Source organism: Martes martes, assembly GCF_963455335.1.
Source record: "Martes martes genome assembly, chromosome: 1".
Taxonomy (NCBI): Eukaryota; Metazoa; Chordata; class Mammalia; order Carnivora; family Mustelidae; genus Martes; species Martes martes.
This window is the reverse complement of record NC_137888.1, coordinates 146,703,439-146,716,845: the sequence shown is the minus strand read 5'-3', so window position 1 is coordinate 146,716,845 and position 13,407 is coordinate 146,703,439. Positions and strand designations below refer to the sequence as shown.

General features: G+C 48.4%; 1 protein-coding gene across 1 annotated transcript; it reads right to left on the bottom strand.

Annotated features, from left to right (window-relative positions):
- Positions 1-1,446: 1,446 nt before the first annotated feature.
- CCK (cholecystokinin) lies at positions 1,447-7,137 on the bottom strand. Its single transcript, XM_080811216.1, has 3 exons — positions 7,030-7,137; positions 5,755-5,970; positions 1,447-1,855 (listed from the first exon to the last, which is right to left on the bottom strand). The coding sequence occupies exons 2-3, from the start codon at positions 5,966-5,968 to the stop codon at positions 1,722-1,724; spliced, it is 348 nt and encodes a 115-aa protein (XP_080667342.1). The 5' UTR covers positions 5,969-5,970; positions 7,030-7,137; the 3' UTR covers positions 1,447-1,721.
- Positions 7,138-13,407: the final 6,270 nt, after the last annotated feature.

The following is a 13,407-nucleotide window of genomic DNA, read 5'->3' as shown; positions in this document are numbered from 1 at the left end:
CAAGATCCCCTGCACACCCAGAAAAAAAAAATTGTTTTTTGTGAGATGTGTGTTCTGCGCTAAAAACATTCACATCTGGGTATGTGTCCAGGGCTTGGACCCCTGAGATATGAAGCAATCTTTGAGACCCAACTGTAGGGACTGAATGAGGTAATGACCTCACAAGGTAAGAATATAATGAGTTGTCTATTCAGAGTCCAAGTTTTACTTGGACTGAATGCTGACTTCAGTTCAGCTTAAAGAATTGCAAAGTCCTCTTCCTCTGAGGACTTTCCTGGCGTCCTCTTTCTATCAACAAGGAAGCTGGCAGTAAGGGCTTGCAGGGTAGCCCTGGGCTGAGGACGGCCCATCCGGGACCAGTTATAGACTTGCCAACATTCTTTTTAGTGTCTGTTCCTTTGGGGCTTCATGTCTGGCTGCAGCAAGCCATCTGTGGCCTTTGCTGGATAAGAACCCGAGGTTCCTGAAAGCCTTGGCCAGGAGACATGGCAAGGCTGCACTGTGGGTGGCAGGCGTCAGATTATCCCTGGGTGCCCCCTTAACATAATTTCTTTTACAGACTCCTACGGAGACCCAGAGGAGGGATTGGCTCAAGGAAGGAGAGCTTCTGCTCTGGATAGTTACCAGAATCATCCAACATGCCCTGAAATAAGTCTCTGAAATATGGTGAGACCCAGGGGATTGTGATCACAGGCTCCTCTCAAGACCACTGCCACCCCAAGTGTGGCCCAGGCCTCGCTGTGCTGGTATCACCCGGGAGCTTGCTCAGGCCCAAGGCTAGACTTGTTGAATCAGAGTGTGTGGGTTACAAGACTTCCTGGTGGTTCATATGCATTCCAGAGTCTGGAAGGGCTGGGGTGATAGAGGTCACTCTACCTGGGAATGATTGAGTCTGTGAATCTTGTTACCTTGGACTGTGGCCCAGCCACTTCTACCTCTCAGGGCCTGTTTCCCCATCTGTAAAAGGACAATAACTTCTGTGCCACAGGGCCATGGATAGATCCAAGGGATGTGAAAGCACTGACCGGCATTGCCCCAAAATTTGTTTAAAGGCCAAGAGAACCCCGAGGAAATTCTGGTGTGGGATGGGGTTGGTACATCCTGTGGGAATGGGCAGATGGAAGGAAGGCTCCATCCCAAGCTGCTTTTCTGGTCTTTACCCAGACAAATGAGTGCTCACTACAAGCAGGGCACATTCTCTTTTTACAGTGGACCCCAGCTGGGTAGGGTGGGTAGGGCTGGGCCATGGGGCTGACCCAGAAGGCCCTTTCACTGGTCACTTGGCCAACAGCAGAGAAGTCAGCCCGATGCCCGACCCTTGTTTCCGGAGCCTTCTCTGGAACCATCTACTGCAAGGATTTGTCTTTAGGCACCACGTATCAGGCTTCCTTCCTTGAGGGTCCTGAGGATGAAATGGCATCTTGGTGCTCGACAGACACAGGGAATGAGGGGGCAGAATGAAATCATTTTAATAGCATAGCAACACTTCAGGACCAGGCGTCACAGATGAGGACAATGTTTTGTCTTCCATTTGTACAATTCTGGTGAGGTGTGAGGTTGCACTGGAAAATCTTACAGACATGTTTTTCACATTGAAAACTTAATAAATACTTAAAATGTCAGACTTCAGAGACAATGAGTTATGAGTATGATTGTTTTCTTATTCTGCCTCCTCTGAGCCCGGAGGTTGTTTCCTGGTGTGCTGACAAAGGCAGGGTCCCTTAGGAGGGGTATTCATACTCCTCAGCACTGCGCCGACCGAAATCCATCCAGCCCATGTAATCCCGGTCGCTTATCCTGTGACTGGGGTCCAGGCCCTGCAGGTTCTTAATGACGGACATTCGGCCAGAAGGAGCTACAAGGCGCAAGGGAAAAGGAAACAGGGCCATTATATTTAAGAGCATCGCTAATTCAATCTGTAAAGGAGAACAATGAGAAAAGCCAGACAATATGTAACATGCACCTTCTTAAAGGTATCAAGGAGCTATCGAGTAGTGGGCTTGCTGGACCAAAATCTAAGAGAAGGACCCAGGTCTGGGAGGGTAATATTTACTAGTGAGGGGTATGACTTCCAATCTGTAAGGATTTCAGTGGATTTACCAACTGTGGGACCTGCCTCGGTTTCCCTACTCCTGGCGGGGCGGAGATGGTTTCTCTTATGTAGCTGGCCCTCAGCAGATGCCAAGCAAGGTTCCAGGGTACTTACCTATTTCTGAAGTTCACCCCTTAAGATCTCAAGCCTACCTCAGTACTCTTGTTAAGTTAACACAAGTACAATATACAATATTTTGATATTGAATGGTTTTTTTAAAATGAGTCAAGTCCCATTGCTAGGCAAATACTATTTAGAAATTAATTTGAAAGCTACCTTCTTTTTTGAAAGTGATATTGAGAAAAAGGCACCCTGTCAGATTAAAATCTTACGTCAGTAACACTCAGTGAAGAGTGGGCAGAGAGATAATAAGGGGGTTATTTCATTTATCCCTTTAGGCCAAAATGCAATAACTGAATGAGCAATGGGCCTTGGGGATGGGAGTGAAATCCTCAGGAACAGGATGATTCTCATGTGTAATTGACATTGAGGGAGCAGGGACATGAAGAAGCAGTTTCTTTGGGGACATGTGACACAGTCCTGACCCATAGATCACGGACTGTGGCCTTCTGGATACGAAATCAGTATCATGCCTTCCTCTGTGCAAGCTAAGAGACAAGAAAGGTCCCTCAGGGACCTCGAAGGGCAAAGCCCAGCAGACTCTAAGAGCAGAGTGGTGGGGGATCACTCCATGGGGCCACTGTGTCCCCACTGCTTGTGATGTTGTCATTCAGCCCTTCTGTATGAGGCCGCCCTTGCCAGCTCCTGCCCACAGGCAGCAAAGAGTCAGACCATGGCTTATTTATTGAGAAATGAGCTTGCAGGAGCAGTTCCTCTGTCTTATTGGATGACCAGGTAAAGCCAGCTACATTAAAAACCAGAAACAATTACACAGAGCAATGTCCCCAACCGTTCTTCTCCCCCCACCCCTACCTCAATCACTTCCCAGCCTTGGAATTAAGAGTCAACCCAGCACATTCCAGCCCCTTCACAGGTATCTCCAGACTATGCAAAAGGCAGAGTCGGCTGTTTAATTGTTCCGTGTTTTTCAGGTGAAATATTAGTCCTCGCGTTCAAAAAAAAACCTTGCAGATCCAGTTACTTGTACACAGTTAGCAGAAGTATGGCCCATCCTTCTGTCTGCTGCTGCTGAATGCCCCCATCAAGGGCTGGGCACAGCTCCAAGTTCCAGTTAATGAAGGCAAAGTGGCAGCTTCGATGTGTGCAAGCAGCCTGGGTGGTGGGGGAGCGGGGCTGGGGAGGGGACCACGTTTTCAGTCCTGGTAGCTGTGCTGGTTACACATCTCAGTTCCCCCATTCCACATGCTGTGCTCATTTACCAGGGTCCCTGCTCACTTCCCCACAGCGACACGAGGTAGGAACTCCAACTGGTTTACAGAATTGAATGGAAGGGCCTGGCTCCTTTAAACTTTGAAACCCCGAATGGGCAGTACAGCTGGGAAGCTGAATGGCTCCCAGACCTTCAGGCGAGGGCAGGGCTGGAACAGACTGTGAGGTGAGCAAAGTCACGTAGGTTACACATTCTCCTAGAGCCCCGGCTGCCACAGGGACAAAGGGACTCACTAAGCAGGGCTTCCTTGAGGACCAGGAGACAGTACGGATGTTACCGATACAAGCATGAGAGCTTTGTGGGCTGTGGGGTAGGTGTAAGCTAGATGTCCCCTGCCCCCAACAGAACTGCTTCCCCTCCCTCACTGAAAACTCTGCGTGCAGTTCCTGATGGTAACTCTTGAGCACTACTCCTCAAGGAGTACATGACTGTGTTTAGAATCTTTAAGCCTAAGTACTATACTTGAGGAGATATCCAGGATGTTCTCAAAATAGTCAAAGAAACTGTATGGGGATAAATATTTCTTCCTGGCTCGTATTTGTCAAAGAGAAGAGTGTGATTGTTTTCTACCTAGTGTTCCTCGTGGGTGTTGGCAGCTAAAGTACCCGGGGCTGCCATTCCCACGTAGGCTTGTTTAGCACGACATTCTACAGGCAAAGGGAGAAGGTGGCTGAGAAGAGATGCTAGGAAGAAACTTCCAGCTAAGGTTTGTAGCATAATGCCATTGTCAAGTGTCCGTTCAGGGGAAATAGTTTGGTAACTGGCTTCTTTCCCAGACCTATTTCTGGTGGCTCTTTCCTGAATGTGGGGAGGCGGTTCCAGATTACGGCTCTCTGAAAAATCTGTGATATTTCAGACTGGTCTGGCTGAAATTCAACCTACATCCAAGGACAGATATTAAATTACTTTGAGACAGACAATCAATAGGAACTCCAAAAGTTTTCAGACTTTCTCTGTCATCTGACTAGTAGTTCCACATCTCTCAATTTAATTAGCTGGAAAGCAAAATGAAGATGGTAGCTGGGACAATTTCCCGAAGAGAGGACAAAATATAACAAATCATCTTCTGTTGTTCTTTTTCCTTCTGAATTGCCCTGGTCAAAAAGCTCCGATCTTACCTTCATATAAAACCTTCATATGAAAGTCGAGCCCATCGTTTTCTTCTTGTCTAGTCAAGCCATGAGCTAAGGTTCAAATCTAGGCCCTGGCACATGGGAGGGTAAGAGAGCCTCCTGGGAAAGGAGCCACCCTCTACCCTCCACCCTTCCCAGCAGCATATTTTGTTTGGTTGGTTTTTTTGCGGTTTACTGTCCAGCTGTGTTGGTCCAGCTTAGCACACTGCCCCATAGCCGGTGTGTGACATCAGTGTCCCTGTGGATTAAGTCGGTAGAAAAAAACTACCCCAGTCACAATCATGGTTCCTAAGGCCACTACAGACACACTAGCCTCTCTCTGAATCACACAAAGAGCCAGAATGGACCTAAGGGAACTCTAGCCTCACCCCTGCTTTACAGATGAGGCAGGCCCAGGAAAGGGTTCGGACTGTCACTATGTCACCCAGCCAGCGAGCCACCGAATCAGCTTATTCCTGGAGACAGACTTTGATGCTGAGAAACCTGGCTTGTGCACTCCTGCTGCAACTGGGACCATGTCTCCAACAGCAAAATAAGAACAAACAGGTCTCCTGAGTAATCATTTTCAATCATGGCCAAGGAGAACTCAAAACTGCTACTGATTCTTTCCACCTGTTATTCTCTTTGGTGAAAACTGACATTGTCACTGCCTTTTCAACTGTCTTGCAGTCAGAACTCAAGAGCATTCTTGGTATCGATCCCTTCCTGCTAGGGGTTTCCCAGTGTCACTATTTGGGTGGCTCCTGGCTCTTCCGCATTTAGTGTTAGGTATGCAGTAGATCGGCAAACCCTTCTAGAGTCATTATCGGTCATTATCTTTTAATGTCTTTATAATATGGCATTGAACTTAACAGCAACACGTGCCAAAAACTAGTTTCAAGAAAGCTTTTTAAAAAAGGTTTTCCTTCATGAATTGAATCCTCCACCCTCATTCTCAGTTGCTACAAAGGACGTCCAGAAAACCATACTGTCCTGGCCGCAGCGCAATTCCGGGTGGGGTGGGAGTGGGGGTGGGAAGAAAGTGAAAAATCTTTAGCTTAACGTGTTGCCTTGCGTGTCCTTCCCAGGGGTTACTCCCCTTCATCAGCCAGACGCTAGGGAAGAGGGTCAGGATTGGAAGGCCCGCAACGGGTCAGAAGCGAGGGGTAAGAACCCTACAAATGAATGAACATCCGTACCTTTCCGGGCCTGCTGGATGTACCTGGCCAGCAGCGCTCCCAGGTGCGCTCGGGGCTCGCCGTCCACCTTCTGCACGGCCCTCAGCTGCCTCCGGGGCGCCTCCTCCTCCTGCTGCGCCCCTGGGCCCACCGGGTCGGTCGCAGGTACCGGCTGCGCCAGGGCGCCCGCCGCCAGTACCGCCAGCAGCACGCACAGGCACACGCCGCCGTTCATGGCTGCGGAGAGCAAAGGGGAGGAGACGTGAACGACTGGTGGCGGGGTGGGGGGGGGGCGGGGGGGTGCATCGCAGGCTCTTGCGGAGGCTTGGGGCAACTCGGGTACGGAAAAGGGGGCTCCGTCCAAACGCGCGGAGCCCCAGGCCCGCCACACTGGTGCACATACGAGGGCTCACGAGGCACCGACGAAAGCCAAGCGGCCACAGCCCGCGTGTCTGGGCACACCCCGTTTGTCTTTTGGGTGAATCACACCCGGTGCCCGGGGGAAGCGGACTGAGACCCTGTCTTCCGCCCTGGCTAGCATAAGAAATGTCTTCTGTTTTCCTTTTGTTTCAGAAAGTGTTGTTAGAGCGTCTGTCTTCTAATTGAAAGCAAGAGATTAAAGCTGGGAAAATATCTTAAAGAGAAGACTCCGTGGGAGAAATGAGACCCTGGATGCCAAGAAGCTTTCCATGGGGGAAAGAAAGGGTGAAAAAAAAGAAGCACAGCTTAAAATGAGGGGACAAAAAAGAAAAGCTATATTTATAAAGTTTCTTTAAGGTGCATATGGCTACTGGCAATAAACTACTATGCAAAACACAGGAAGGGTTTTTAAAAATCCGAAATATGCGCTCAGTCTTCTGTCCTTGGCAAAGCGCCGCCGCCTTTTAGATCCACCAGCAGATACAACACCCGCACGTTTCTATCCCCCAAAGCCTTGAATTTTTCTGCAGTATTTAGAAAATGAATTTCAATCTTAAAACCCCTTGATAGTTTATTTGCAGAGATTGCAAAGGACACTGCACCTCTGTGTAACATCTAGCAAATCCCAATTTGCATGCTAATCCTCGCAAATAGATATGCCAGCATTGCTTGCGGACCAGAACAAAGCAGGCGCTTGGATGTCTTTCAAGCAGCTCTACCCACCCAGACCTCCCTGCTGTTTCTGACTTTAAGAAATGTCTTCCGAGCTGTCGGGAAGAAGACACAGAAAACAGAAAAATAAAACGAAAGGGGCACAAAACTGAAGACGGCATTCTCAAATCAACTTGACACTTGGATTCCCCGCGGGGAACCTACCTTCAGAGTAGGACGCAGCGGGCTTCGCGTCTCTACGGAGTGGCGAGGGAGCCGAGCCAAGTTCAGGTGGGCCGGCAGGACGCTGCCTCTTAAATAGCCCCTCCCGGCGCTGTCAGCCAGTCATCTGTTTACTCAGCGTTGACGCAGACCGGCAGCAACACGTGCTCAGAGGCCGGCCACTGGGGCGACAACCGATTGAAGTGGCTCCTGGGAGAGAGGGGGCAATGGCCCAGTGGAGCGGGTTAACCCCTCGCAGGCGGGGTGTCCGGTGTCCAGCCCCCCTCTCTGTCTCTTCCTCTGCCAGCTCTGTCCTGCTCTCTCTCCCTTTGCAGGGTGGGAAACTTAGGTGTCGGGAATCTCCTTCAGGATGGAGAACCTGCCCCAGTTTAGTCCGCCTTGGGGACCAGAGGGGCCGGAAAGGAAACCGGGAGCAGGGCGGGGGGCGAGGGTGACTGGACAGGGCTGGGTGTCAGCCAAGTGTAATTTGGAGCTGGAGGGGGTGTTCCCCGCCCCCCAGAATCCCAGGCAGCGATGGTTTGTTTGTTTGTTTGTTTGTTTTTGGACCAGTGAGTTGGCTTCTTGAGGGAAGGAGGGGGTCTTCACTTTCTTCTCGGCCCCATGAAAAGCCCTGGAAGTTCTCTCGGACTCCGAGGGCAGGTGTTCCGGGTCAGTGAAAGGGCTTCGGCTGCAGCAGGCTCTTGGAGTTCCAGGCTTCTGTTCACGCAGCTGTAAAGTGAGGATGACACCCCAGGACTTGGCTCAGAGTTTGGGAAAGGGCTGTTTTCCTCTGGGCCGAATTACTCCTGCTCGGGGCGAGTGCGGCTCCTGGTCGCCAAGTGGCGCCAGCGAGTGTCCCAAAGAGCCCTCCCTGGGCGTTCCCCTCCCGCAGTGGCATCCGCCCCTCCCACCTTCCTCCTGCGGCGGAGCTCTCACACCCCCGCCGGATCCCCGCTCCAGCGCGGGCTACTCAGCTTTGGCTTGAGGACCTCGCCCTGGTCACTCACCACTCGCAGGGGGCCAAGGGAGGCGCCGAGGCCGCCCTGCGTCCTTCCCTATGCCATCGCGCCTCTGGCTCCCGAGAGAGGCGACCCGTGCCAGTGCGCCGTAGTGGCCAAACCCACCTGGGCTCTGAGGCCGTTTGGGTGGGCGCTCGAGCTCGCAGCCTCTCCGCGAAAGGCACTGCCAATCCCATTTCACCGACGGCAAAGAGAAGCGCGAAGAGCTGCGCCTAGCCGAGGCTCCACCACCTGTCCCTGGCCGCCTCGCGCGCCGAGCCTCCCAGCGCAAGACCTCCGGGCCGCATCCATGCCTCCTCCCGTCCCGGAACCCTCCATTCCTCCCACTCCTTTCCCTCAAGAAGGATTTGGAAGTGCTTCTTTCAAAACTGGCACCAGTACTCAGCAGTGGAGGTCCCGAGATGGCCGGAGCGAGAGGACTCTTGCGGGGTGGGGGGTAGGGTCGGAATCCGGGGTGGCCGGGGGAGCTTGGCTGGGAGCACGGCTGGTTGCATCCCCTTTTCTAAACTCTAGAGGCTGCTGTATTTCTGCAACCGACAGGCAACGTTTTTGAAACAGCGGCGCTTAAAATGTTTTCCGGTGGTTTTCCCACGAGGCTGCTAAGGGTTGTGCATTTCAGTTGGAGAAATTAGTTTCATTTGTGACTGTGGCCAAGACATTTCTGGGAACATAAACTTGTTATAAAACAGAATCACCTAAAGGGCTTGTTCAAACAGCCCCAAAGTTTCCGATTCTGAAGTGGGCCCCAAGAATCTGCATTTCTAACAAGTGCCCCAGTGATGCACCTGTTGGTGATCCCCTGAACACACTTTGAGAACCACTGCTATAGTATTTCCCTGTGGTAAGCCAGTGACTTAATGCCCTTCCTTCCATACATTTAATTAATAAGTATTTGTTGAACACCTGCTTTGTGCCAGGCATTTGGGATGCAGTATGGACGATGGTGACAATGAAATGGGGGAGCAGAAAAAACAAATTAACAGACACTCCCCCACCCCAGTGATTCTGATGTATTAGGGGGACTATCAGGGTGGAAGAGGTGGGAGATGATCTAAGAGAAATGTGTGTGTGTGCTTATTTAAGACTTATTTATTTATTTGAGAGAGTGCACAAGTGAGTGGGGGCGGGGAGCAGAGAGAGAGGGGGACTCCAGGCTGAGTGCAGAGCCTGGGCAGGGGGCTCCATTCCAGGACCCTGAGATCATGACCTGAGCTGAAATCAAGAGTCAGTCGATCAACCTACTGAACCACCCAGATGCCCCCAGAGAAGTGTTTTGATTTTTGGGGGGTGAAGGAATGAGACTCTGATTTTAGAAAGATGAGTCTGGTTGTGATGTACAAGGTGTTACAAGCAGGGAGAGGCTGTAAGTCATGATCTGCTGGGAGGGCCGGGAGGGATCGAGATGGATTTACACTGAGGATTATAATGCATTATGAAGCCTATTAGTTGTTATGAAACATACTGAACATTATGAAAATAAAGCGCTCATCAGAGATAATTCGGAAAATCAGTAAAAGTAGAAAAAGAAGAAAAATTCCATCATCTGGGGACAGCCACTATTAACCTCTTGGTGTCTGAGAAACCTGTAGGGGTGATGAAACTAGGTGACTGGGGCTGACCTTGAGGCTCCATGTTGAGAGACAAGGGGGTAGGTGGAGCATTCCCCAAGACCGGGAATTCAGGTGTGAGGGCAGGTTTGGGGTATGGGGATGAGGTAGGTAATGAGTGATTGGTTGTGCATGGGTGGGTTGAGCTCATTGCTTGTGCATGGTGGTCTAGGAGCAGGTTGAGAATGAGCCCTGAGCTCAGCACAGAAGCACTGGAGGTGTGGACCAGAGTCTTTGGGGGCGGGGGGAGATGGCTTCCAGTCTGGGAGTCATGGGGGGGGGGGTGCCTAGGAGGATAGGCAGAATAGGCACACCCTGAGGAATGAGAGCAAGAAGGTGAGTGGAGAAGAGGGAGCTAGTAAAGAACTAAATAAGGAGTGGCCAAGACGCCAGAGTAAAAATGCCTTATGTAAGGAGAAGTGACAAGGATTATCAGAAGCTGAAAGGAGGACTCCTGCAGGAGACCTTTATAACTTGCAATAAAGTTGTAGCCACTTCACCCTCTAGGAACGGGATTCTGAGCAGATTCTGAGCAGGGTATGTTATTGAAGATCCTCTGGGAAAATAAAAACTTAAAAGGGGTCTGAACTCCATGACCATAGTAATGAGTCTTCCTTCTTAATGGGTCAGAGGGTACTAATAACTCTGACCACATCTAAAGCAAGATGGGCCTGGGACCCCACTTTTTCTGTTCAGGCATATGCATATCTGGATTAAGAAGAATCCATTTATTCATTGAAAGATTCTTATTTAATACCTCTTAAGGCAGATGCTTTTGGTACCCTTCACCAGAGCTCCATGTCCCACCTCTGGCTCTAGCTGGGTTTGGACTGGGCAGTTTTGAGCATTCAGACAGTGTTCCCATTTCAAGCTTCTAAAGCACCCCTCTGCAGTTCTCTGCCTCAAAGCTCAGCCCTAGCAGATGTTTAGTCTGGAAGTGTAAAGGTCTTAACATCCCAGAGGACAACCCTCAACCAGTGGGGATAGGAGCCCATTTCCTGTTCTCTGTATGGACCATCCCCAGAAGTTTCTGGAGTCTTCTTAAAGTTCCTTTGCCTCCAGCAATGGCCTTGATAACCTCCGTTTAGTTGACTTTTCTTTCCTTTTTTAAAGATTTTTTTATTATTTGAGAGAGAGAGAGAGTACAAGCAGGGGGAGTAAGAGGGGGACAGGAGTAGTAAAGGGAGAGGGAGAAGCAACTCCATGCTGAGCAGGGAGCCCAATATGGGGCTCAATCCCAGGACCCCAGGATCATGACCTGAGCCAAAGGCAGACACTTAACCGACTGAGCCACCCAGGTGCCTCTAGTTGACTTTTCCTCCTCCCCAGCCTTATTCCTCTCATTCCTCACTTCTGGTATCTGGGATCATCTCTCAAATAAACCACTTGCCCCCAAAGTTTTCTCTCATTTCAGGATAATCCTACTGACAGCATCAACTGTCCATTAAGCACTCTTGGGATAAAACCGGAAGCAAGACAGACAAAATCCCTCTGCCCCATGGTGCTTCCATTCTAATGGGGGAGATGGGTAATAAACAAGAAAAATACTTGTGTATGCGGTAGGTCATCAATGGGTACAAATGATTCTGAGAGAAGTAGATCAGGTAGATGGTGTGGGCAGAAGATTTGCAGGAACACATGCAAACCCTTGCTTGAGGTCTGTTTAGGCTCTTTGATATGTAGACCTCACTATGTATATTAAGGAGCAGTGGTTTTGCTTTTCAGTACAAATAAACACAAGGGAAGTTGTAATGAGATTTTATCCCATTTGGAGGACTTTTGTATTTCAAGGAGTAAGAAATGTTAATCCCATCCTCTTGTCTCAGAAAAATAAAAAAAAAGGGCAGGGCCCAGAACTGCCCATGATGTGGAAGTTCCTTCACATCATGCAGGAGGCTAGAAGCATGACAACCATATTCAGATGTGGCATTTGATAGGGAGTAGTGGTGAGAGGAAGCTTGTGACTGGTTTTAGAAACTAGACATTTCCATCTGATTATGGTGAAAGAATTAAGTTAAGTTCCATTTAGAGTTGGGGAGGCATCCCCAAAGAGTGATCCTTGCAACAGGGGCAAATTGTTGCAATGTAGGATTTTTAGCCATGGGGGGTTATCTCAAAGACATATATCCATTCTGCCCTTGTAGAAAACTTACTGGAATTTCCAAAAATGTACGAGAGCCTCCTAGTTTATTATTCACAGAATGTGAACTTGTTACAAGCAATTCCCATTTAAAGGAGGTCAGGATTGGTTCAACATCTGCAAATCAATCAATGTGATACAATGCATTAATAAAAGAAAGAATAAGAACCATATGATACACTCAACAGATGCTGAAAAAGCATTTGACAAAGTACAGCATCCTTTCTTGATCAAAACTCTTCATAGTGTAGGGATAGAAGGTACATACCTCAATATCATCAAAGCCATCTATGAAAAACCCACAGTGAATATCATTCTCAATGGGGAGAAACTGAGCGCTTTCCCCTAATGTCAGGAGCATTGCAGGGCTGTCCACTATCACCACTGCTATTCAGCATAGTACTAGAAGTCCTAGCCTCAGCAATCAGACAACAAAAAGAAATAAAAGGCACCCGAATTAGCAAAGAAGAAGTCAAATTCTCACTCTTTGCAGATGATACGATACTTTATGTGGAAAACCCAAAAGATTCCACTCCAAAACTGCTAGAACTCATACAGGAATTCAGTAAAGTGTCAGGATATAAAATCAATGTACAGAAATCAGTTACATTTCTATACACCAACAGCAAGAGAGAAGAAAGAGACATTAAGGATTCGATCCCATTTACAATCGCACCCCAAACCATAAGATATCTAGGAATAAATCTAACCAAAGAGGCAAAGAAACTGTACGCAGAAAACTATAGAATACTCATGAGAGAAATTGAGGGAGACATGAAGAAATGGAAAAATGTTCCATGCTCATGGATTGGAAGAACAAATATTGTGAAAATGTCTATCCTACCTAGAGCAATCTACACATTTAATGCAATCCTTATCAAAATACCATCAAAATTTTGCAAAGAAATGGAACAAATAATCCTAAAATTTTTATGAAACCAGAAAAGACCCCAAATAGCCAGAGGAATGTTGAAAAAGAAAACCAAAGCTGGCAGCATCACAATTCCAGATTTCAAGCTCTATTATATTGTAATCATCAAGACATTATGGTACCAGCACAAAAAGAGACACATAGATCAGTGGAACAGAATAGAGAGCCCCCAAATGGACCCTCAACTCTATGGTCATCTGATCTTCAACAAAGCAGGAAAGAATGTCCAATGGAAAAAAGACAGCCTCTTCCACAAATGGTGTTGGGAAAATTGGACAGCCACATGGAGAAGAAACTGAACCATTTCCTTACATCACACACAAAAATAGACTCAAAATGGATAATACCTCAGTGTCAGGAATCCATCAAAATCCTTGAGGAGAACACAGGCAGCAATCTCTTCGATCTCAGTCGAAGCAAGTTTTTCCTAGAAACATTGCCAAAGGCAAGGGAAGCAAGGGCAAAATGAACTATTGGGACTTCATCAAGATCAAAAGCTTTTGCACAGCAAAGAAAACAGTGAACAAAACCAAAAGACAACCAACAGGATGGGAGAAGATATTTGCAAATGACATATCAGATAAAGGGCTAGTATCCAGAATCTATAAAGAACTTACCAAACTCAACACCCAAAGAACAAATAATCTAGTCAAGAAATGGTCAGAAGACATGAACGGACATTTC